The sequence below is a fragment of the Thunnus thynnus genome, chromosome 17 (genome assembly GCF_963924715.1).
Source record: "Thunnus thynnus chromosome 17, fThuThy2.1, whole genome shotgun sequence".
Lineage (NCBI taxonomy): Eukaryota > Metazoa > Chordata > Actinopteri > Scombriformes > Scombridae > Thunnus > Thunnus thynnus.
The window spans coordinates 4,372,273-4,398,447 of NC_089533.1; the positions used below are offsets into that span (position 1 = coordinate 4,372,273).

The 26,175-nt window shown below is 38.4% G+C and overlaps 2 protein-coding genes across 3 annotated transcripts; both read left to right on the plus strand.

The window, feature by feature from the left end:
* The first annotated feature begins 1,622 nt into the window (after nt 1–1,622).
* LOC137168437 (small integral membrane protein 36-like) lies at nt 1,623–3,307 on the plus strand. Its single transcript, XM_067571017.1, has one exon. The coding sequence runs from the start codon at nt 3,005–3,007 to the stop codon at nt 3,305–3,307; it is 303 nt and encodes a 100-aa protein (XP_067427118.1). The 5' UTR covers nt 1,623–3,004.
* On the plus strand, nt 3,213–25,198 carry mmd (monocyte to macrophage differentiation-associated). Of its 2 annotated transcripts, none has more exons than XM_067571015.1 (7): nt 3,213–3,437; nt 17,369–17,450; nt 17,566–17,726; nt 19,723–19,797; nt 19,897–19,998; nt 20,892–20,961; nt 22,984–25,198. In XM_067571015.1, exons 1-7 carry the CDS (start codon nt 3,400–3,402, stop codon nt 23,185–23,187), a joined length of 732 nt encoding a protein of 243 aa, XP_067427116.1. In that variant the 5' UTR covers nt 3,213–3,399; the 3' UTR covers nt 23,188–25,198. The 2 variants fall into 2 exon arrangements, with proteins under 2 accessions (XP_067427116.1, XP_067427117.1); XM_067571016.1 differs by lacking the exon at nt 3,213–3,437 and adding an exon at nt 15,816–16,288.
* Nucleotides 25,199–26,175: the final 977 nt, after the last annotated feature.

The following is a 26,175-nucleotide window of genomic DNA, read 5'->3' on the forward strand; positions in this document are numbered from 1 at the left end:
AAGGCAGACACCATTGAGCACCACTTAGCATTTGTACTGAAGTTCTTTATAAAGTAGTATAAAATCATGAGGTTGTGATATGTTGCACAACAAGCTAGCTAAGCACTGCGTTCCTGCACAAATTGTATGAATTTCTTGCTTTCTCTTCAGTATTGTAGCAAGTCTTGTCAAGAGGCAAATAGCCGAAGAGCTCAGAGACTTGTGACACAGTTGCCAAAACAGTAAATTTTCATTGAGTGGTGATATATTCTTATAGTTCTAAATCTACAGTATATAAACTTTTCTGTCTTGTAGTGCCTAATAAACTAATTTGTTAAAGATATACTGTGTGTATGCAAAGATAAAATATAAACAATTTCTGAAACAAAAAGAGAAAGACATGCAAAAAGCTTCTTATTGTCTTCTTACAACACCAATATAAAAATGATATCTCATCATTCATCTTCTCTGGGGTGTGATTCATCCTAAGCAGCCTCTTAAAAATGAACTTAAGTCATAAATTATACAAACGTTTACGAACCTTGAGACAGAAATATATCCAGTCATGTCCATCTCGATTTTTTAATGCGAATGAGAGAGATTATTTGACATTTAATCCAGATTTATGTAATATAAATCCATTGTTACATGAAAGACAATAAATCATGAGAAAATACTGACATGTGTTATGAAATACACTAAGTGGAAATGATGCAGTCATCGCTAACTGCAGTATGTAGAGCGCACTTTGACTCGTCCAGATGTCGACTTCTGGAGTGGGACCAGGCTCAGTGACGCACAGAGGTCATCATCTCTCTTTGACGGATGATTCGTCAGTGACAGCGCAGGTCGCCGCATGTTAGCCCGACACAACCCTCCCGACCCCCCCTCAGGAGCTCAGAGGAGGCCAGGCAGGATCGGGGTCAAGCCTTTTTTGCTTCTGGCATCGGTTTCCTGAACATATAGAGGGATTACAGGCGTAAAACTCAAGCGAGGAGGACTGAGGTCATTCTGCGCTGTATGTGCAGATGTCCATCTGCTGCCTACTCTGAGTGTTACACACCAGGAGACAGGAAACATCACGACTGACAGAGTTTGTTCTGCAGGGGACCTGGAGCAGATTAGTGGTTGATTTCATGCTCTCCTTGTTTATGTTATGAATACTTTTTGTGCTGCAGGAATAATCCTCGTTGGTGCTGTTCTCCTCTGTAGGTTTTAGAGTTCAGGATCAACTGCGGCGTTTGAGGCTTTTTAAATATTCAGTTAAATCGCCAATTATCATGATTATAAGAATTTAAGATGTAAAAGATCCAAAACCCCTGAAGGAAGATATTGTAGAGGATGTTTTATTCTCACTTTAAGTGGCTTAAGTGCTGAGCTAGAGCACCAAAACTGTCTCAAGTGAGAACTCAAGACGTCACCTTGAGATATTGGATCAAAATATGAATTTTTGTAAAACATTACGCTCACAAAATCAGATAGGCATTCATTTGTCTGCTTGTAATGGAGGAATTTTAAACTGTAATCATGACTTGAACGTTTCCAAAAAAATAGCAAACATGTAAGTCTGAATGTGTAAAAGATTATAGAGATGACACTCAAGAGTATTTCAACTCGAATGGATTGGTTTAAGCAGTAAACACTGTTTTTGGGAAGAACTGAGTGAAACTTATACAGACATTTTCATTTCCACAGTTAGTATAACGTCAAGAAATGTACTTTACTGTTTTGTACAAACTGGAAACGACACAAGACATCTGCTGATAGACACTGCCACTCACTCTTTACTTATTTAAAACCTTTTAATCACCATCTACAGTCATTTTTTTGCAGCTGGACTAATGTCGCAGCGTCCTTTGTGCATTGCATTTTGGGACAAGCCTCCATCAAAAGCACACTGAAAAATCAAACATTTTAGTATCCATACTGAACTTAATTTCCAGTACTTACATGTTGCATTCTTAAAACCTGCTTAGGACTTGAATGTATTAGTTTTGTCTGGTCAAAGTTCAACCTCCAGCTCTGCAGATGATTCTCCTCCAACTGTTGCTAACTGCTGCCCTCTGCTGTCCATCAGTCTCACAATAATCTCAAACAAGTAGAAATGACTTGTTGAGACAAACACATGCAACTGAAACTGAAAGTGTCATTTTTATAAGAAGGTGTGTGCTCACCTCACCCCACCTGCCTGCACACCAGCATGCACCTTCACACACGCCCTGTATTGTCATGTATCGACGGAGATTATATTGCTGTCCGCTGTGATAATCCCGTCTTCGTTGCTTCAGTGGAGCACAACCAGGAGTCTGACACACAGAGCACAAAGGCAGCTGGTAATCTGCCGGGATTACATGTTAAAAAAAAAAATTATATGAGGTCACAGATTTTGGAAAAAAAAGATTTCACCTTGTTATGTGGTTAAATTAAAACTTTTGGTATCATGCCAGCATTTTCTGAGTGGCTTTTTAGTTGTGCTCTCTGGCCTCTATTTAGCCAGATGGCTTCCTCCGTCAATCCCCACTCACAATCAAGATTAAGATTACACCACACACACACACACACACACACACACACACACACACACTGAAACATGCACTCAAATACGCCACATACAGAGTAATTAATGTGCACTTGCAAGCAGATGATATAACAGAATCTGTCACAGTTGCTGAGTTACCACTGAGGCTTAAGTTATTAAAGTGGGCCATTGATCGCAGAAATTCAAGGTTGGAGGAGTGGCGCGGATTAAAGTATTTTTACCACAAAGCCACGTATCCACAGCACTCATCTGAAACCGAGAGGTGGGAGACAGAAGCGAGGCAGAGAGGATGGAGGTTGGGAGGGAGGGGAAGGGGGGAGGACAGGAGCGAGAGACAGATTGAAGAGGATAGATTGAGAGAAAGCCGTGCTGTCACCAGCTTGTTTCTCAGTCTGTAGCGGCCGTCGGTACCTTCTACCTTCCCTTCCTCTGAGGCCTCTGATTGTTTTTAGAGGCCTCAGGGCCACCCAGCATGAAGCAGGCACCATGGGCTTTCTGGAAAACTACCAGGAGATCGATCCCGTCACTTTGAACCTTTGCATCCTCATCGCCAGCTATGTTATCTTGCTCCTGGTCTTCCTGATATCGTGTATCATGTACGACTGCCGGGGCAAAGATCCAACCAAGGAGTACGCCCCCGACCCACAGCCGACTCAGTCTCCCATCAGGCTGGTGGTGATGCAGAGCTCTCCAGCCCCGGTGGGACGGTGGGACACGGCCAACATGATCACAACCTACCACGAGCCGACGCACTCGGACTTCAGGGAGAAGAAGAGCACGATGGTCTGAGCGAGACTCTTGTACATAACTGACTCTTTTTTTTGTACATACATTTCTTTTTTTATATTTCCTTGTTTTATTGCTGCTTGCTGCTTCGGACAATGCTAGGATTTGACCTACACAGGACCAGACTCGGACGGTAAGGGAGAGTGACATGTGTTTAATGTCTTTAAGTGCTGTGTGTATGCACGTGAAATCCCTCTCAAGGATCTCAAGCCAAAGCCTGCAGTCTGCTCTGGAGAGGAGATGTCACAACTGATAAAGCACAAGGAATAAAGAGAGCATTTCTGTTGTTCTGTGTTGACAGAATGAGTAGCAGAATGGTTTAGAGTTAAGGGTAGGGTGAAGAAAACATTAAGAGAAGTGTCGTAGAGCCTTTATGACACACACACATGTGCCTTTAAAGATACTTGATGTCATTGGACTTTATTCCTTATTATCTCTGCTTTAACTACTCTTTTGAAATCAATTGCTCTTGATCAGCTGCCATTCAGGGATTAGTGTTCAACATTTGGTTAAGTCTGGATAGATGGTAACCTGTTACATAACTGGAGGAAGTGTGATGTGCATGGATGTGGTTGTCAAAGCAGGCAGACAGAAAGGTGAAAGCACTGCGATCAAGGTCCTGACCCGCAAGGTCTGGATTCTTATTTTGAGACGTGTGCCTTTAATCACCCCACCCACACAAGAGGAAGATGTTAACCCTTTAGTCTATTCACCTGCTGTATACCTGCCACTGTGCGAGCACAACCGTGACTGGAAGTTCACCTGTTGTTCGTCTTAAAAACGTTTTGATAAGCACGATGAACAGATAACCAGCACAAAGAAAGGCTTTAGCTCATATCGCTCATATCACTCAAGTGCAGATACGGTGTTATCGAGATTGTAGACACATGCAAACAAAGTTTTGTGTAAACAAGAATGTAGCACACGATAGCCATGTTTAATAAGTAAACGGAGCACAGTTTGACATAAAGCTGCAGTGCTGGTGTCCAGGTCCGAACATAGAGTCTCTGGGAGAACTTATTTTCTCTTCTGATGCACTCAGTATCTATTAGTTTAATAGCATCTGCCACGCCTTAACTTCCATTATATCTGGCATTTGCTTTCATGCTTCTTCCGGCGTTCCTTGTAAATGATCTTGCGTGCAGAGTCATGCTGTAATCTGTGGTGAGGCAGATTGATTAGCTGGAAACATGCAAGCATGGTAGCAACATTGCACAGATGCTATATTTATTTTTACCAACATTTTACTTTATTTATTCTAGTGGTTGTTTAGCTTAGTGGTTTTTATTGTTATTTTTTTCTTTTTAAATCCTGATCATTGGAGCCTTGATCACTTTTATCATGTCTGTCTGTTGTCTGTGTTGTTTGTAAAATGTGTATCAAGATGGATGCCTTGTCTACTGTAAACCAACGGGTACAAACAAAGAAACCTGAACCTGGAGTACTGGGCCCTGTCAGAGCAGTCAGAGGGTCTGAAACCAATGCAGGGGCTTGTTCAAGAGGCAGGTTTACTGAGTAGTCAGGATAACTGTGCAGAGGAAAACCCAGAAGCCTGTCAAATCTGAAACGTGCACTAAAGAGAACATTTTCAGGGTTTTTTACACTACAACTCCTGATTGGAGTTTTGGTCAGACAAATGTTTCCTGGAGATATACGCTGACAGAAATAATCCTAATGGTTGAGTTTAAATGAAACTTAGAATGCCAGACTGTACTTTATATGTATTATAGTATAGTAGCTTGCTAATAACTGAAATAAATATCCTAAATCACATTGTGTATCATGTCAGAGGTGCCTAATTAACAGTTTCTGACTTGTAAGTAAGAGGCATTGTGCCCATTCAACTTGAGGAGGCTCATGTTCCCTTCCCTTCTATTTTCTCAATAAGTGCTTTAATTAGGCTTAATAATACATATATATAGCCTATATGAAAACAAAAGTCACTTTTCTTTATGTTTTTATTCACATTTAACTCTGCCTGCTACGCACAGACCCCCCTCTCTGTTGAAGCTACTTGGCTCCTTCCAGCTAGAAAACTCTTCGTTGTATCGCTCTGGAAGTCGTGTAGAAATGTCGTTAACCGCAGTGTGAGGTATGAATAACCAATCACTAGCTCACGCCATATAACAGTTTGACTTAAATGAATGTGTAAATGACTTTGAGCTTCAGAATTTGAAGAGACTTTAGCATCAGAGGTTTTAACTATAACCCACAAGTGATTAACATTAGCGTTAGCTTGTTGTCCTTTGCTGTAGCTAAATTATTGTTTTTGTCCAAACAAATCAGCTGTGAAACAGGAGATGGACATAAGGGGTTCATTTTTTACAGAGTCAAGAGTTAAATAGTGTCAATAAAACAGCAGCTAGCGTCCATGTTTGTGAGCCTTCTTTACGCTAATTAATCAACAGCGCTGCTAGCTAACCAGCTAACGTTAGCCCTGAGTTTAAAACCTTTTCACTAATGTTTTCTTGATCAATATTGCTATTAAATGCAATATAGTGTTAATAAGTGTCATTCAATCATACTTCTAGAGAGTTACTGATTAAGGCTGCAACTGATTAGTATTTTCTTGATTAATAAATCAGTCGTTTGTCTATCAAATGTCAGAAAACAGTAAAAAATGTTGATCACCAAGATGACGTCCTCAAATTTATTCTTTTGTCCCAACCAGCAGTCCACAACCCAAAGATATTTAGTTTATTGTCACAGAAGACTAAAGAAACCAGAAAATATTCACATTTGAGAAGCAAAAATCAGAGAATTGGGACATTTTTTCTTAAAAAATGACTCAAAACATTTAATTGAATATTAAAATACTTGTTGATTAATTTTCTGTCAATGGGCTAAATGATTAATCAACTAATCATTTTGCTGACAGGGAGGCAGTTTGATCATAAACACAGCCGTAATTATGACCTTGCCTGAAAACCAAACAAACACAAACTCCTCATGTTAGCCAAAGTTTATTGTCCGAGGTAATGAAACACACATTATAAGGATATATAGTGCTATAATGTCCATGTTAAGTATTTTTAACCCTTGTTGGTTAATAAATAAACTATCTACCCTAGTGCCTGATTACTCAAGAGACTGTGATTACAGCTTCCAGTTTGTGCTGCCAACAACAACCAGGAATAGATCTCAGGAACCCGAACGGAGCCTCATGTAATCCTGCTACTTCTGAGAAATGGGCAGTAAATGGACCTCATTCATAAAATAAGTTGACAGCATTCTCTGTCAGGTATTGTTAGGATTAGCCAAAAAGATGCTAAATACGTTATGCAATTGAAACAAATGACATTGTTTCCACGTCCATTATATAATAAAACTTTGTAGCAAAGGTAAAAAGAAAATTCCTTAAGTATCATCGTACAAACCAGGAGACGAAGGAATATCCTCATAAGATGCACTGATCAATCTTTGTGGCAATATTTTTGATAGTTTCTCATTAGTTTTCTATTCCAGTGAAACCAGTAGATACAGTAGATGATCAGCTTAACCACAAACTACACCTACTTTCACAAACTTAGTATTAGAGCTGCAATGATTAGTTGATTAATTGTTTAGTTGATCAACAGAAAATTGATTAATTGATTAATTCTTACATTATCTGGTTCCAGCCTCTTAAATATGAATATTTTCTGGTTTCTTAAGTCCTCAGTGATGGTAAATGGAATATCTTTAGGTTAAAACAAAGCATTTGGGAAACAGTGATCAACATTTTTCACCATTATCTTCCATTTAAAGACAAAATGACTAATCAATTAATCAAGAAAATAATCAACAGATTAATTGATAATGAAAATAATTGTTAGTTGCATGTCTTGCTTTCTGCAACACTTGAGCCTCTTTAATCTTTCAGCACTTTTGTTGATTGTTGCACTACTTTCTTGTTTATGGTATTTTTCTTCTGCACTTGTCTACTTCTGGTTGTTTCTTACTTTGATAATTATTAAGAAAACAACAACAAACAAATAAATAAACATCTGTCTAGTGCTCCCTCTCATTGCACGGCTCTTTTTGAGTCACTAACACTTGATTGTCTTGTCTCGCTTTTGTAAGTTGCTTTGTATAATTGCGTCCACCAAATCACAAAATCACATCTTTCATTATGTTTTACACACAAATACAACATAACATTATTTTAGTCTCTGTATTCGCAAACAAACACAAAAAGTAAAACAATCATTTGGAGTCAAAGTTTTGGCTCTAATCAGTATTACAACCTGATCTCTCAATATAGTTTCACCAGTGTCTAAATTTGTTAAAAACTAGAAAACTCTACAAAACAGTTTGATCAATTGTAGCAATGTACCATCATGAAAACATTTCTGTAATTAGTATAACTGTTCATCATCATCATCATCATCATCATCATTGTCATTATCCTGCTTGATTTCAGTAGATATACAGTATAGTCCTATAATGGTCTAAATGCTGTTAAAGAGGCATTTTTACCTGTAGTTTGGGGAATATTTTGTTTTATAAGTGATCAAATTTGATTATATTGAATATTTTTACTGAACTGTGTTGGAGTAAAGACATATTTGTATTTCTAAACATTTCTTACAGCTGCAACGATTAGTCGATTAATTCATTAGTCGATTTAAAGACAGTGAATTGACTATTTTGAGAATCGATTATTCGTCATTTTTTTCAGCAAATTCTTTGCTTCCAGCCTCTCAGATGTGAGGATTAGATTTTTGTCCTCATGACACTGAGGTGTAAAGTGAGTACAGGAAAGCAGCCATGCATTGATGCACTCTGTAATCCTCAACAAGAAGCGCTGGTGAGTTTTCCACTATAGAGCACGCTAGGCTCAGCTCGTTAGCTGCAAGATTAATTAACACAGGTGCAGCAAAACACAGCAGCAGCAAAGCTCCTGACCTAAATACACTGTTTAGTTTTGCATTCAGGTGAATAAAGATATTTGTATACTGCAGAAATATACTATATATAATTAATCTGATCTAAATTTAAAGGACCAGTGTGTAAGATTTAGTGGCATCTAATGGTGGGGTTGCAGATTGCAACCAACTGAACACCCCTCACCCTCATCTTCCAAGCGCGCAGGAGAAACTATGGTGGCCACGAAGCCCTTTCTAGAGTCAGTGTTTGGTTTGTCCGTTCTGGGCTACTGTAGAAACTTGGCGGTGCAACATGGCGGCCCACTCCCTATGTAGATCATGGATGAATAAAGAGAACTGGATACAGGAAGAGCGCCGGGCTTTGAAGCAAATTTGACATAGTGGCCAAACCGTGTAATTACAATGTGATGCACACTGGTCCAAAAAGACTGTTTCACATAGACTTACATTGTGAAAGAGACGTCTGTAAATCAGCGGATACATTTTTTTGAGCGTCACAACCCCAACAAAATGTCTCACTATCAGAATTTGATCCATTTGGTCCGATCACATTTCAAAAGCCTTGAAGTGCCGCACGATTGAATTGTTTCATTCACCTTTCAAGTTAGCCGGAGGGCTAAACCGGAAGTATCCAACTCGGCCAGCGAAAGTCACTACTGCGCATGCTCTATGGGCCGCACAGATGCAGAAGCAATGCGGAAGTTGTTGAACTTTTTTAGCTTCATGCGCCACTGAGCAACTTTCATAGGAATGAAAGAGGCCCCGCCTCCGACGCTGTATCCAGTTCTCCTTATACATCCATGATGTAGATATAAAGGGCTCATTCTAACCTAACGAGAACACAACAATTCAAGTCTGTTCCACTAGATGCCACTAAATTCTACATACTGCACCTTTAACTGGCACAAGTACATTTATGGAAATATAAACTATTCAATTAGTCACCAACTACTTTGATAATCAATTATCGTTCTGAATAATTTTTTTAAGGAGAAAATGACCAAATTCTCTGATTCCAGCTTCTCAAAGGTGAACATTTTCTGGTTTCTTTAATCTTCTGTGATAATAAACTAAATATCTTTGGGTTGTGGAGACATTTGAGGACGTCACCTTGGTCTCTGGGAAACATTCTTCACAACTTTCTGACATTTTATAGACCAAACAACTGATCAATTAATCTTCTAGTTGACATATTTTGCAGCTAATCATTGATGTTTTTCTTAAAATCTTTGTTGTGTAAACTAATTTTCTGCATCTGTCAAAAGTTTTAAAAGTGCAGCTCTGGTTTTCTGTGCTGACGATTACTTTCTCAGACAGTTTTAACACTTATAGTCTCTAAATTACAGTCAGATAACCTTCCTCCATATTGATTTCCTCACCTTCCCTGTCCCTATACAAGGTAAAACTATGGCCTCTGCATTCTAGCGTGAAACAGTAAACCAATTACAAAGCTGTTTAACCCCCGGGTCACGTGTGTACATAAAGCCTCTTTTATTCTGAGGGCACTCCCACCTACACAGTGCACTATATCTGCCCCATAAGGTCAAAGAGAAGTTGTTGTGTTGATCATCCACTGAACAAGAGTCTCCACTAGTTTGTGATCGTGGAGGATTTTCATGTTTTCTATCAGCTGAGAGGAAAAGTTTAGGACACTGAAACTAGGTCAGCGAGCGTCTGACCCTCATGAGACATTGAAATTGTGTCAAACCTTTGACTGCTTTGACTTATCAGGCAGGTGAGATAACAGGACATTTAGAAACTATCCGTACAGTAGCTCTGTGATGAAATTTCACCCACTGCAACCTACAATACAATACAGACATTTCAGGAAGTAAAAAGCTTTATCTTATTAAATACATTTGCAGACGTCTGTCGGAGGGTCAAACTGTGAGTCATGGACGGAGAAGAGCTCTCTCATTGGCTGAGACATCTTGCCAAATTGAAATTCTGGTGGCCGTATGGTTGCTGAGTTGGTTGTGTGAGGATTAATAAACACTATGTCCATTGATTTATCATTTAATCTTTAATCAACAGACCTGATTGATGTGAGAGATCAGTGTTTGTTTGCTTTTTCCGGGCACTTCTGTGTTATTTAAGTCAGAAAAATCAGAGTAGCAATTACGAGTCGGACGCTGACGTCAACTCTATTTACAAGCCAGAAGCTGGTAATTAGGGTAAATCCCGTGACATGAAGCGAGGCATTAAGCTGCCGTCAGAACAAAATCTGCATTGTGGTGTGGCCAAAAGCAGGAGCAGGATAGGAAACAGCGTGGGTAGGGTTGTAAACATGAACTATGGGAGCTAATAAGAGAAGTCTACATAGTATAGGCTTACTGCATATTAGCAAAAACTGTACTGTCACTCTCTCTGCACTCACTACAGCCAACAATCAATATTTCTTAAATAAGAGGTCAGTCCCACCTCTCTCTCTCATACTGGCTGGACACCGGAGAGCCTCGCAATTTCACGCGTTAAAGTTAAACCAGATTGAACTCAGCGTGAAGTGAAACTGGTGGGTCGTTTCATGACTGGGATTGAATGCGTCTCTCTCTCTCCGTTCCACAGGAATGAATGAGAAGTGAAATGCGGCCTGACTGTGTCATTAGGGAAGATCTAAAGCTAGAGAGGAAGAAGACAGGGGGGGGGGGGGGGGAGCAGAGGTGACCATGACGTTATCCATCAACAGACCTTTTTCACAGAGGACATTTTGACATGTCACAGTAGGAAAAGCACAGGTCTACATAATAAAATGGGTAGATTCTGTTTAGCTTCACTGTCACGGCTTACAAAACCATGTAACATCTGTGCTTTTCCTACTATGACAAGTCAAAATTTATGCTGTAAAAAAGGTCTATTAGTCAGCAGAATTATTACAGTACAAAACATACAAGACAACCATCTCTTCAATACATATATATTTAGATATTTGTACAAAATGAATCATTCAATCTTAAACCACCAATGTGTAAAAGCAAGTTAATTTATTTCAACCTCATTTTTCAAAACATATTATAACCCAAACTCTTTAATATTGCTCTTAACATTCATAGAAATACGTAGTTGATTTCTATGTAAAGTACAGTTGACCTGAACATGTCCCACAGTTAATTATCCTCAAAATAATTTAATAAAAAAATGGTAAAAATCATCTAACCTCAATGTAATATCATGTCCTGACATAAAAGAGTAGATTGTGTGGACTCAAACAAGGCAGATTAAAGAGTAAAACCATGTTTAAAACAGTAGACACCAGTTATTCTGACTGATTAGACCTTTGATGGTCAAGCTGAGGTTGGAGTTTGTAGTCTTGTATTGTAATATTGTGTCAGCAGGGTTAACGGGACACTGCAAGAATAATAACTTCTCCATTTCATCGCATCATCTGTTGACCGATTTGTGAGTTTGCGGATCAAAGCTGAATAAAAGTCGACTCTGACCTGCGACTGCGCTGCAAACTGCAAAATGCAAACGTGCAAGAAAACTGGCAGGACAGAGGTGATGGAGATGTCGGTTCAGCTCAGTCTGTACATGCCAGCATAAGTGAAAACACCTGTGCGGTTGGACCGTAGATGTAATTCATCCCAACTCTAAACTAAATAATGTACCCAGACTTCAATCAGACTAATTAACCATAACATAAAACCTCCAAAACAGTGGCTTACATGTTAAATAAATCAAGTTATTAAAGGTCGGCTGCTTTTGGTTTCTGTTTGTTACTATAAAATAAAAGTGCAGTAATAGGGCAGCAAATTAAAACAGACACATCTAAAAAATCATTGGATTTTAAAGACAAATAAAACCAATTCCAATGTAAGATAAAACATTTAAAACGAATAAAACAGAAATAAAAAAACAATTGAAAGTAAAATCAGGGAAAGGCTCTTTGATAAAAGTATGTTTTCAGATGAGATTTAATATTCTCTCTATTGGAGCCAATGATGTCATAAACTACAGCAGTGTAAAACAGTGTAGAAACATAAGCTGCCTTAAAAATGTGAGTTAACTGAATTAAAGTCGAGTAATTAGTTCAAAGTTGTCTCGTGAGTAAAACTGAGTTAAGTCTGAACTCTGCCAGAGATAACGAGCTCAATAAACGTTTCATTTATATTTTCTCAGTTTGAAGAGTCACTTCTTCCTTCGTCACAAGCTGCAGCTGCTGGAGACGCTTTGTACAAAGACAACAAAGACGGCTGCTCTCAGTGACCTCGTTAAATTATGAGTGTACGGAGGTCGGGACCGAATCTGATACCAGATATCTCAACATGTATTAAAGACACACAGCAAGTTTCCATCATGTATGTTTTATGTTTTAAAAAAAAAAAGTGTCTCTGGAGAGTTTGAACTCTTAAACAACGCATGTTGGGAAGTCAAAGTTAGGCCAAAAACTCCAGTGAAATGAAAATAAATAATAAGAATAAGTAAAAAAGTTGCAAAAATTATATAATTTGCTGTTCATATGCTGATATGTTTCTTCAGAAACTCAATTTAACGAGTTAAGTGAAGGCAGCACATTCATTCAAATCAAAAGACTTCAAGTTTATAAAAAAATGATTAAAATGTTTTTATTTTTACAGTGAGCTTTAAATCCAATAATCGCTCTCAACTGTTCAACACAGTTATAAAAGCACACAGGTGGGCTGTAAGCTGATACAGCTGTTTTGTGTGATGTAAGCGTGCAGGTTAAACAGCAGAGAAAACAAGCGATCAGTGCGACAAGTCCGTCAAACTACAGGCGGGATTGTTTACAGCCAGGAACAGGAAGTCATCCTGAGCTTCTGTGACACAACGCCAAAACCTGCGTTTGGCTCTCAGGTCACATTAGAGGTGTTAGTGAAGCAGCACGGGGAGAGGGGAAAAAAAACAGACTGAAGCCAGAAACAAGGAGACACTGTCCGCTGACATATGGCCTCTGGCATTCTCCCGTTGTCTGTGCTAATGTCCTTTTTTAAAACACGGACAATGAGCTCTTTCTCTTGGTCTAGATCAATCCCATTATCTGCTCTCACTGGTACGGTAACTGCTACATGTACCGCATCGACATACTTATATATTTATTAGGTTATAGAGCACTACCTGACCTCTCCAGAGTAAGAGGTTTTATAATGTTGTGCTTTCTCTTTGGATAAAAGTAAAAATAGAGAACTGAGCAGTTTGGATTCGTCATATAACTCTTGCTTCAACTGTATTTTTTTGTCTTTGTTGTGCGCAGCAGCGTTTAACACCAGAGTGTACAGCTTGAACTTCATTAAGCCTGAGGATTGAACTTTGGTCTTACATAAACACTGTTAAATCTAAGAGTCACTGATCAAGTTGCAGCTCTATTATGTAACGGGGGCTGTTATAGCGTGACACTGTGTGTGCAGTTCACTTGTCTGCTGCAACATCAGGCTCCTCGGATGTTTTTGCAACAATTCTACTTAGATGTTGGGAAAATGACTGCTTCGCCATCAAAGTTATTCATTTCTTTGTGTATATTAATACATGCTGGATGCTGTTTCTGGTTGTCTTTTAGTCTGGTTGTCTACAGTTAATCTCATGTTGTGTTTATGTTGTTGACACTGTGTTCAGTGTTGCATCTTCCATCTGAGAGGAACTGCTTATGTAACATGCGTGCTTGACAAGAACATCTTTTGTTTAACAGAACATGCCGAAAGCTATATAGAAAATATGACAAAAAATAAACTAAATTAGACTGAAATTCAGATTTTATGGACTTGAGGCCATGTTATTATTGTTTGGAATACAGAAGTACTTCATAAGCACTTTAACAAAGGTAAAAACTCTTGGCTTATACAACAAATTTAACTTGAACACACAGTAGATGGTCAGTTTAAATAATACTTATTCCTATTTTTTCACTCTTGTATTACATTCAAACAAAATGTGCCACTAATCTCCCACTCATTTATATCTTTGGCAAACTTTGGTTTTGCAAGCCTTGAAGTTACAAACAGCCTGTCTGTAATTTATGTTTTCATGTGAGTAGATATTTTTCAAACGCTCGCTGCGCCACTTTTTTCTAAACTGATCTTTCTACCTCTATTCAAATCTAAATGCATGATACAACAGAAAATATATCAGTGTTGTATTTTTAATTACAAAAGCCCACCACTTTCTTATTAATTAACGGTTCATGAAGGATTGATTAATGCTTTATAGATTAATTATAAGCCTTAATAAATGTAAGAACAACTACTGGGTTGCCAGGTTGTGAAAATCAAGTCATCACTTCTGGAGTTGTAAACATTGTAAACCATCAATTCTGTTGTTTAAAATGTTAAATATTTAATTTTAAAAATGTGTATTTATAACAGTCTGCAGTATTACATGATAACAAGTTAATAAATTCATTTTGGTCCAGTTGCCTTGTAGCTCTTTTCCAGAAGGTCAGAGGTCAAACAGTTACCAGAGCAGTCTTCCTAAAGATGGAGGAGGAGTTTTCACTTTAAAGGACAAGTTCACAGTTTTTCAAGTGTGTCTTAAAACAACAGTCAGGTGTCCATATGAGCAGTGAAAGAGGTTTTTCCTCGCTGTAATCATTCCTCCTGTTCATACTGGATATTAAAAGATCCTTCAAATGTGCTTTCAATGTAAGTGATGGAGGCCAAAATCCACATCCAGTCATTTTATGCAAAAATTCATTTAAAAGTTCTTGTGAAGCTTATATGAGGCTTCAGCAGTCTGAGTTAGTCATATCAAGTGGATATCTGACACATTTACAGTCTTTTTAGCATCAAATTCTCTCTTTGTGTTTCCTCGGACAGTGTTTCCCTGTTGAGCTGCGGTGGAAGTATAGTAACAAAAAGAGGAACTTTAGCACTAAAAAGACTGTAACGTTGAAAGATATTTACTTGGTCTGACTCATTTGGACGCTGAAGCTTCATATTAGCTTCAGATAAACTTTTAAATACATTTTTTGCACAGAAGGAGGACTGTGGATTTTGTCTCCCATCACTTCCATTGTAAGTGCATTATGAAGGAATCTTCTAATGGTCAGTATGAACAGGAGGAATGATTACAGCAAGAAAAACATGCTTCAGTCATTTGGGACTGACTACAGTATTGTTTTAACACTTGAAAGACACTTGAAAAATTGAGAACCTGTTCTTTAAGGTCTTATACTGAATTATAAATGATTTATAAAGCATAAGTACAATTATTTATCACCCATTAATTAACCATTAAGCCATTAGCTACTATTTAAGTGGCCTTAGAAAGTACTATGTTATTCTATATTGCATCTGTTTTCTTATATTCGGCCATGTCTTGCAAATAACAGTTAAAATAAGCATGATACAGTCTTGAAACATGCAAATACAATCACAAACTCTCACTGTCACAGTCACTGAATATCACAACAAACAGAAACCACTCCCAGGAAAGAGGAGTTAAAGAAAAACATGAAAAAAGCCGTAGAGCTAAACCATTTCCCGGTATTTTCACATGTATTTATTTATTTGCGTGTTTCTTTCTGTCTTTCAATCAACACATGCATATCCAGAATGTGACTGTCACGCTCTCCTCTAAGACAACGCCTACCTGGCATCTGATTGGCCGGTGAGCCGGTCGTCTCGCTGTTCATTGGCTCGAACCGCTGCCACTCAACATCTCACCACCGTTAGGGCGGTGGGGCACAAACTGAAATCATACTTGAGTGTTTAGCGGCTCAGCGGGGAGCTGCCTGTCATTGAACGGTGGGGCTGCTTGCTTGCTGGGGTCTTTTTTTTCTCCTCCCTCCTGTTGGTCCTGGATGCCGCTATGGATATTTGTAGCTCCAAGAAGAGGGAGTGAACCAGTATTTATTACAGGATGGTCTTAAGAAAAAGACTAAAATGGTGCCTTTGTAGTAGGAGTATTAAAGCTGCCGGTGCCTTGTAGCTGTAGAGAAAGTTAGCTTATGAGTAGCATATAACGTTAGCTAGCTGGCTAATGCTAGGCCTTCCGTTTTCTTTGCTTTGTCAGGACAGTTTATTGTTTTATTCCTCCCTTTGTAACGCAGCCAAAGGCAGCCAAATCTTTTGTTTGCTGGCGTTTGCAGATTTTTTTCTTCCTCCTTTTTCCTATCTCTTCTTGGTAAATAAGACACTGAAATGAAGAGAGTGAACAGCTTACAGAGGTGAGTGAAATCTGAAAATCTGCCTGTTGTTAAAATGATGCATCAGGCAAAGATTTCTGATATATTTGTTTTTGGTTATATTAATAATGTAACTCTCATGTGTCAGATAATCAGAGGAAAAGCTCGTCGGTTGTTGTTTGTTACCTCATTCTTCATGTTGTCATTTTAACATAATTAAAACCTGTTTTCCTTTCAGGTTGAGTAACACAACAGTTAATTACTTTATGACATATGAACTTTAAATGAAAGGAATAGACAATAGTCAGGAGCCCAAATGAAAAGTGAAACAGGTTTTTCTTGCTGTAATTATTCCTCCTGTTCATACCGGCTATTAAATGATCTCCTCATAATGCAATTACAATGTAAAATCCACAGTCCTCCTTCTGTGCTAAAATGTATTTAAAAGTTTATCTGAAGCTAATATGAAGCTTCAGCATCAAGTAGATCTCTTTCAACGTTACAGTCTTTTTAGTGCCAGAATCCCTCTTTGCACCGCAGCTCAACAGAGAAACACTGTCCGAGGAAACACAAAGAGGGAATTTGATGCTAAAAAGACTGTAAATGTGTCAGATATCCACTTGATATGACTAACTCAGACTGCTGAAGCTGAATATAAGCTTCATAACAACTTTTACATGACTGTGTGGACACACTGTGGATTTCGTCCCCCGTCTCTTACATTGAAAGCACATTTGAAGGATCTTTAAATAGCCGGTATGAACAGGAGGAATGATTACAGCGAGGAAAACCTCTTTCACTGCTCATATAGACACCTGACTGCTGTTTTAAGACACACTTGAAAAACTGTGAACTTATCCTTTTAAAAGCACATTTACATTTTGAATAAAGTTGCATAAAGTTTGCAGCTCTATAGTAGATACAGGAATACATGCACTGTTGATGGTTCATTTTCTTTTTTGTTTTGAATACTAGAATCTACTTTACGTCCTTAAATCAGCATTTTCAGCAGTCCTCTCTTGGTAGGGACTGATTCAAGACAAATGGCTCGTTGAAGAGAAGCTACAGAGAGTTTAATCATTCTTCCATAGTTGTTTATTTTTTTGTTTTTGTGTGTTTCAGGTTCATGAACAGACGGGCCTCTGCTAACTGCCGCTACCAGCCCACCTGCTATGAGCATGCTGCAAACTGCTACACTCATGCAGTGAGTGGTTTTGTAACGTAGATGACACAATCTCACATTGGAAGTTGCTCAAAGTCAGTAGTAGTAAGATTTTGTTGTGAATGTCTTTGAGTGGTTTCATCGTCCTCTCTCGTAGTTCCTCATTGTGCCAGCCTTCGTGGGCATGGCGTTGCTGCACCGTCTGTCCGACAACCGCTGGGAGAGGATCACCGCCTGGGTGTACGGCATGGGCCTGTGCGCCCTCTTCCTGGTCTCCACCGTGTTTCATATCATCACCTGGAAGAAGAGCCACATGAGGTGAGGAGAACAAACAATCTGCAGGGAACCGATACTGACAGCTGTCATAAAAACATGTATGCACAGAGAAGATAACATGATACAATCAAGCAGTTGAGTGTATAACAGCTGTTAGTATTAGTGTTTAATATCAGTTTCCCCTCAAGGAATAAAACCACACTGATACCCGACTGTTGACAAGGATGTGTTCATCTTTCTTTCATTCTTTAACTTCCTTTTTTGGCGTCGCTTCGTCTTTCTGGCTCACTGTTATTTTCTATATTGGTATCAAGTTTCATGTGAAATCTTTTCTGTTCCTCTTACTGAGAACTGTGTTCAACAGTTGAATTACTAAAGTCTTATCTCCTTTTGTGGAGCAGAGACTCAAAGACTTTAAAGACTTTGTATTTGTTCAAGAGAATTATCGTCACCATCGCATTTGCTTTGAAGACATCCTTCTTTTTCTGCTGGTTTCCTTTTTGCTTGTTTTGTGTGTTTTGCGTTGTTTAAGCTGCATCGGAGGCAGCGCCATGATTACAAATACTATATTGGACTTTTTACTGATATCTGACAACAATGGCGACGTATTTTATGGCATATTTCTACATCTTTGCCCATACAATACCAGAGTTTTGTTACTGATAGAAAGAAAACACACTTTTTTTAATACCTTACTAAATTTAGACAAAATCTTCTTTTTCATTTTAAAAAAAGAAGCCAAAGCTCTCAAATGTTAAATGTCATCTAAACACAGGCAGCTATACACAAACTAAATAAACTACTGTCTAAAACTGGCAGCATTTTCATTGCAATCAGGAACTATCCAATCAAAGAAGAAATAAACAAGATGATGAATCTGACCAGACATTTGAGTCCAGCTTTCACCCCATAATTAGAAAACACATTTCAGTCAGTATCTAAAAAGTTTTTAAAGGTGCAGCCTTACTGACAACTGATATTATATAAACTTTTTGGTAAATTTACTGTATGTATTTACGCTCTTCACATGTTGCCACTGAGAAATGTTGATCAGGTGTGTCAGGTTCCTGTGCAGTCTGAGATAATCACTTAAAGGGGACCTATTATACTTTTCCTTATTTTCAGTCATATATATATATATATATATATATATATATATATATATATATATATATATATATATGATGTTACAATGTCAAATGTTCATATTAAACGTGGCCACAGTGTCAAATAATGAGGTAAATGGAAGCGCCGGCTTCAGACTGCTCTGAATGTCCAACGTTTTTTTCTACTTTCAATTCGAACTGATGTTGGCTCATGACGGATTTCTTGATACGGTTATCTGCTCCACACACAGCTCACCAGGACTATTCCTCCCTGCGTTATTTCTAACTGATCTGCTGAACAAACAGCTACAAATATCATATGTTGTTGTGCCGCCCGGTTTTAGCGCTGTCTCCCGTTATTTAGTCATTTAAAAAAGTACATTTTTTATATTTATTTATATTTTTATGTTATATATGTTACATATTTTTATATAAAGTGGCAAAGGCAGGAAATGTTGGGTTTTCATCAGCAGTAACTTAACACGACTCTGATACAGCTGCTCCTCTGGCCTTAAAGAGACAGGAGCTAAAACAGCCTGTTAGGAGACGGACGCTGAACGGAGTTTTTTGAACTGTGAATCATGCAAAACTACTCTGATGTAGACCCAGAATAAAAAATATAGAGCTGGAAATGAGCATAATAAGTCCCCTTTAAGTAAATACACAATGTATTTACATTCATCATCATGCAGAACAAAAACGACTTGAAGCAGCTTTGTACTAATTCAACTGTAGATTCTTTTTCCTTTTCTACATCCTTAAGTTTTGACTGTTGAAGTTTGAGTTTCTGTTTCTTCCACTCTTTGAACCACTCAGTTCTTTTGTGGGAACGTGATATCACTGCCAGAAAGAACATCCAAATAATGCCTCTTCTTTGCACGTCAGTGAGTTAACAAGAAATAACATGTTCACCTGTTTGTTGTTTGTTTCAGGTCAATGGAACATTGCTTCCACATGTGTGACAGAGTCGTCATCTATTTCTTCATAGCTGCCTCGTACACACCCTGGTGAGTGTCAGACAGACGACCGCATACACTCACATGTATCTTCAGACATGAGAACTAACACAGGTACATATACTGTTTTTTGTTTCCTCCTCCTCTCAGGTTGAACCTGCGTGAACTAGGCCCTCTAGCAGCACACATGCGCTGGTTTGTGTGGTTGATGGCTGCTGCTGGAACCATTTATGTCTTCAACTATCATGAAAAGTGAGTCTGATCACACAGTTAACCTGCACCACTTTACTACCTTTTATAACCTGCAGCACCAATTTGTAAAATGTGCTGTAAAAGTCACTTTTCAAGGAAAAAAAAATCAGGATTTAGCTCCAAACTGAATGTCTTTGGGTTTTGGAGTGTTGGTTGGGCAAAAAAAACCCAATTTTAATATTTCAACAAGACACACAAACAAAAAAAAATCACATAAGGAACAAAAGTAGAATAAAAACAAAGCAGAAACAAAGTTTATACTTTTAATACTTTCACACTCAGAGAAGTGCTGGATTCATTCAAATTTTAAAAAGTAAATTTAAAAAATTTTACCATAAAATTTGTGTAATCTACTCAAGTGCAGTTCTGTTTGAAAGTCAGTTAAATACGTGTTTTGAGTCTGCAGCTTCCTCCTCCTCCTGCCCGTCTGTTTTGTGTATAACAGATGTGTTATCAGTTGATCTGTAGAGTTTTTAAGGCAGGTTAGACGAGTTCTGTCTGTGCTTCATTTCATTGTTTGTGCTGAGTCACTTACTGACTGTTCAGACCTTTTTATGCATTCAGTGTTCCTCCAAGAAAAAATCCTTTCTGTTATTTTAATTATATGTTATTTTTCCTAAATTTATAAGCTCTATCAAACCACAAATAGGTTGCTTTTGCCAGATTTGTTAGTTATTTTTAACTAGATACATTCCAGCGAACAGTAAAAGGGTCTTTTGGCTCTTTGGAAACTGCTCAACATTCACTGAAATGGTGTTTTTATTGCAATAAAATAATATTTTTTTCTCTAAAAACTCTCTGAAGATTTGTTTCTTCTCTCTCTGGTGCTTGAAATTTGCTTTTATTTTCATCACATCGACCTCGTCGGTGAACTTGTTTGTTTGTCTTCACAGATATAAACTTGTTGAGCTGGCCTTCTATTTGATGATGGGTTTTTTCCCCGCATCAGTGGTGACGTCAATGGTAATGTATTATCTTTTTAAAGCTATAGTATGTAACTGTTCTGCATTAAAATGTCTAAAAACAACCAGACCTATGTTATATATGTTGTTCAGTTGTGTGCTTACATTATCCCAAATTTTTCCAACAGTTTCAAACCCAGAGAAATCTGTAATTTAATCAAAGTTATGGTCCGTTTGATCACCTGTCAATGGCGTCATACCTCCTCCACCACAGAGTACCTGCGTACTAGATGGTTATCTTGTGCACATGCGTCAGCGTTGTGGTTGTCTGCCAGAAACTCTCATAATTGACTTGTATTCAGTTTTAAGACACAATTGTTACAATGAACTTTTTAGATCTTGGTTGTTGTTAAGTTCATATTTTAAGCAGATGAAGGATTTTAGTCATCGGACGTCTGGATATTAAGTTATCAGAGAAACACAGTCCCTCCTGGACGTCCTGTGTCCGCCAAACAGCCTCGGAAAAACACTTATTTTTAACATGAAACTGCCGTAGTCAGTGTTTTTACTGGTTTTAATCACTGGGTCGGTTGTTTTGGAGAGGAGGAGACCTCTGTGGATAATTCAGCTCCCGGTAAAAACATCCTGAACGAAGAACACTGAAGGAAGGAAGCGACTTCATGCTGTCATCAAACTCCGTCTTTTGTTGTTTTGATTGAGAGACCCCCCAGTGCAGAAAATGACATATTGTGCATTTAATATATTTACAGTCACATTCTGAATATTTGCATCACTTCATTCACCCAACAGCCCGACAGGCTGCTGCAGCAGGGTGGAGGTGTCTTCTTCTTGAGAGCAGTGGTTCACAAACTGAGGCATACGGACCCTTATGAGGTCATGTTGGTGTTTCAGATGCAGTGTGGCCCCTATAATTGTACAGATCTAACGAGAACCCCGGCCAGACGTTGCTCCTTTTAAGGAATAGGGCGGTGCATAATGTGTGTGCATAACGAGTGAGGGGTTGAGCGAGTGTGAGCGGCAGAAAAGTGATGGTGAATATGAGCGGAGCAGAGGAAAAGTTCAGCAGTAAGTTGTCAGTCTGGCAGTAAATGTACAGTACAGACTACAGTGTGTCAGTTAATAAATGCTGCAGCTTCTCAAGACCAAGAAAAGTCACGTCTGTTGTTTCCCCAACTGCTGGACAAGTGAAGGGGGTTAGCTCTGAGGTTAGCAACAACAGGTTAGCCGAACCTGAAGACGTTAAACAGAGAAATAGAGAACGGAGAAATGTGTGGCTGCTGAGTTTTAACTCCCGCCCTGTCAGGCCAAAGCACTCAGCCGAGGGGAAACACTGAGATGGTTCCCAGCAAAAGGATTTACTGGTTTCTGCTAAATGTGTTGTATTAAAGAAAGAAGTTCCTCTGAGGTTCTGCAGGACTCGTCCTGCTTGACAACATGTTGTTGTAACTACAAGCCATTTTCAATGTTTATCTGTGTTGTCTGCTGCCCTCTTGTGGTTTTGGTGAATATGGCAGCTTTATAAAAAAATACTGTATAGTGTAAATGATAGTGTGCTCTAATGGTAACACTACACTGTGTTACCGAGGTGATTTTACACCAAAATTATGAATCTCAGCTGGACTATTGATATCTAACTGTAGAATAAAATTATACAATTTGAAATTTTTTAATCTCGCTCACAAAAATGTTTTTATAACCCTCATCACCGCCACATTTTTCACATTATATCAGATTTTTTCACTTGTGTTCTGTGATGCTTTGTGGGACAACAGTGTGTTTCAACACCACACTCAAAAGTTGAGCAGTTTTTTTTGTCTGCATGCTGTTATTTTTAAATGAAATACAATTTTTTTGTCCTTTTACCTTCTGCACTTCATGCAAATAGATAAAGCTGCAGAATTCATTCTTCATAAGTAGAAGCTCATTTAAGAGCTATAACATATATGAGGTATAACCTTTAACGCAATAAAGTTAAACTGAACCACAAACTACTAGTTGAATCAACAACAAAAACTGGACCCTGAGTGTGTTTTCCTTTTGTGTCGTGTTGTTTGTTCTGCAGAGCAACACGGAGGGGCTTCACGAGCTGGCCTGCGGAGGACTCATCTACTGCCTTGGCGTGTTCTTCTTCAAGAGTGACGGCGTCATCCCCTTCGCCCACGCCATCTGGCACGTGTTCGTGGCGCTGGCTGCGGCCGTGCACTACTACGCCATCTGGAAATACCTCTACAAGGCTCCCAGCGCCGAAACCCTCCTCGACTCGTGACCATGGCGGGGGGCTGGATGCCGGTGCTCCCCCTCTCACCCCCCCACCTCCCCCTCTAAGCAACTGTGCTCCTGAGCAGAGGCGCCTGCACACTCAACTCCCTCAACTGCCCGCTAAAGCTGCAGCGACAGCCGAAAAGTTTACGAAAATTTCTGACCATGAATTGTTTACTGTTTTCTAACGTGGAGGAGAACAGTTTTTTTTTCTCAGCGTCTCCCAACGAACAAAAACTACTTTCAGAGTTGTTTTGTACGACTTCAATATTTCAAAAAATAAAAACAAAAAAAAAACGACAGGGAGGGAGGGAGGGAATTTTGACTTTTTACACTTCGTACTAACCTCGGCACATCGATGAGTATTTGAGAAATTTTATAGCGGTCTTTTTGTATCACTTGAAGTGAGTCACATTCCACAGTCGAGTGTCAAAACCTGGAGATTTCTCGTTATCAGCAGGGGATTTGAACACTGGAGATATCGAACGAGGTGCTAAAAAAGTCAGTTCTTCTCGGTAGTAGGGCTGGGTATTGATCGAAAACACCCCAAACATCTGATTTTCACTTCTGATAGCAAACATTCTGATAGAAATATTCTTATTTCAACAAAAGAAACCAAAGGTCTGAAAAACAAAAGCAACTTTGCCAAAGTAAAATCCCAAAAACTAACTGATAGAGAGAATAAGTAGAGTATGAATTTGACCGCATGTTTGATGTTGCTTCGTATCAATAAGATGTTTGATACCCAGCCCTAATCAATAGTGAATACAGACTGTGTAAAGTCAGTCAGTCAGCGCTTGGTTTTGCTCTGCTGGTGTTTTTCAAGTCAGGTAAAAAAAAAAAAAAAGAAGGAAATGACAAGAAAATGCTCCTAAATGGACGTTTGATCATTTATTTCCACTTGTTTCTCTTTTGATTTGTTTTTACACATACCCATCTTATCAGATTCTTTTAGTTTGTGTTGTTTTTTTTATTGATAACCAAATGCAGTTTCCAGGGAACCAGAGTTTCTCCTGTTAGTATTTATTCAGCGCCCCCTGCTGGAGGGATGTTGTACGAGGATGATTTGACAGTAGAGCTGCAACGATTAATCAGTTTGTTGCCAACTATTAAGTTAATCGCCAACTATTTTGATAATCGATTAATCGTTTTGAGTCTTTTTTTTTTGTTGTTTTAGAGGAAATAAATTGATTCCAGCTTCTCAGATGTGAATCCTTTCTGCTTTCTTTAATCTTCTACGACAGTTAAACTGAATATCTTTGGGTTGTGGACAAAACGAGACATTTCGGGGATGTCACCTCGGATTCTGGGAAACAATTTAAAGACCAAAATAATCGACAATAACAGACAGATTAATCGATAATGAAAGTAACCGTCAGTTGCAGCTCTAATCGACAGCGTTTCAGCGTGTGTGGAGGTGAGACGGGTGAGGTGGGATTTAGTTAATGAGCCAAATGACGAGAGAAAATCAGCTCAGGCAGTACGAGGAGATCTTTTTTTTTTTCCACTGTATAATTAATGTGAACAGAGTGCAGTAGAGTGTGTTTATGCACCAACGTTTTACTGTAGACCGGTATTACATTTCCTCTGATTTCTCTCTCTCTCATCTTTTTTGATTTTGCACCACTAGGACGACCAGTGTTTCCTGTTTTGGTTTCCTGAAGTGTGTCGAAAACCTCACGTCATGTTTTTTTTGCTGTTGGTTTTGTAAATTCCTCTTAATACGACTCTCTCCGATTCATAAAATCCTTTTCCTCCTTTAGTGACGCGTGGAGCTGAATGATTGCATATTTTTTAAATATGAAATGATCGATTTTTTTTTTTCCTTAACCACTCTGTTTTGTAACGTTTGTATATTATGTTGATTACATGAATCCTGGCCTTTGCAGGGAAAAAAAAACAAACTGCTTCTTGTCTGTTCCATTGGCTGTTAATGGTGCTGCATATACATGAATGCTCCTCCACTATACTGAGTATCACCTTTCTAATGTGACAATAATAAAAGATGGAAAAATGCACCACGTCTGCGCCTCCGGATCCGGATCATCATCATCATTCATAATGAGAACTCTCAGGTTTCCCTTTTTTTAATTCTGTTTGCATTGACAGTCTCAATCGCTCTCGTTACACAAACGCATTTCCTGCACAGACACAAGAGAAAAAAGAAGAAATAGAAACCCTCCTTTGAGTACATTTTCTACCTGTATTCAACATAAAATACCATATAAAACTAGCTTTTCAGACAGGCTGCAGTATTGGCTGTGTAAAGCTGGAAAATCTTTGCTTTACATGTAAAATATTTAACTATTAACCAAAATAAGTCAAACTTCCTGAACACATCAGTATTAAATTGTCTTTATACACAAAGCAGCTGTAGAGTAAAATCTACAATACAGTCTGAAATGAGCTAAATTATTTAAATCAGGTAACATTGGATTAATATGAGATAGGTATGGAAGACGAAATGTGACTTTTCAGTACGCTGCGCTGGAGATGCTGTTGATACCCGATAAGTTTGATACTTATTGCCGATGCAATATTTAAGATTCTGTACACATATCACAACAATAACATTTCTTTTATATTTTAGCTTGATTACATTTAAAAAAAAAAATCAGAATAAGCCATATTTCTCAAACGCAACAGTTAAGCAGCCATATAAGAACTTAAATGTTAATTTGCAGGATTTTATCAATGTTTCATTTAATTTCTTGCTCACATTTAATGGCTGAAAATATTGATCATCCGCCTCTCGCAGCGACTCTCGTGGCTCAACAACAACTCAGCTACATGTTTGAGTGATTTTTTTTTGATTGACGTGTCAGTCGGGATGTGTGCAAAGGTTTTATTTGAGTTATGTGTCTTGAAGGTTTCTTTTCTTTCTAAAGGCTGCAATGACTAATGAATATTAATTGGCAAAATTATTATTTAAATCAGTAAATATCAATAATGTGTTGATATTACTGCTAATAAGATATACCGATATCAACACAAT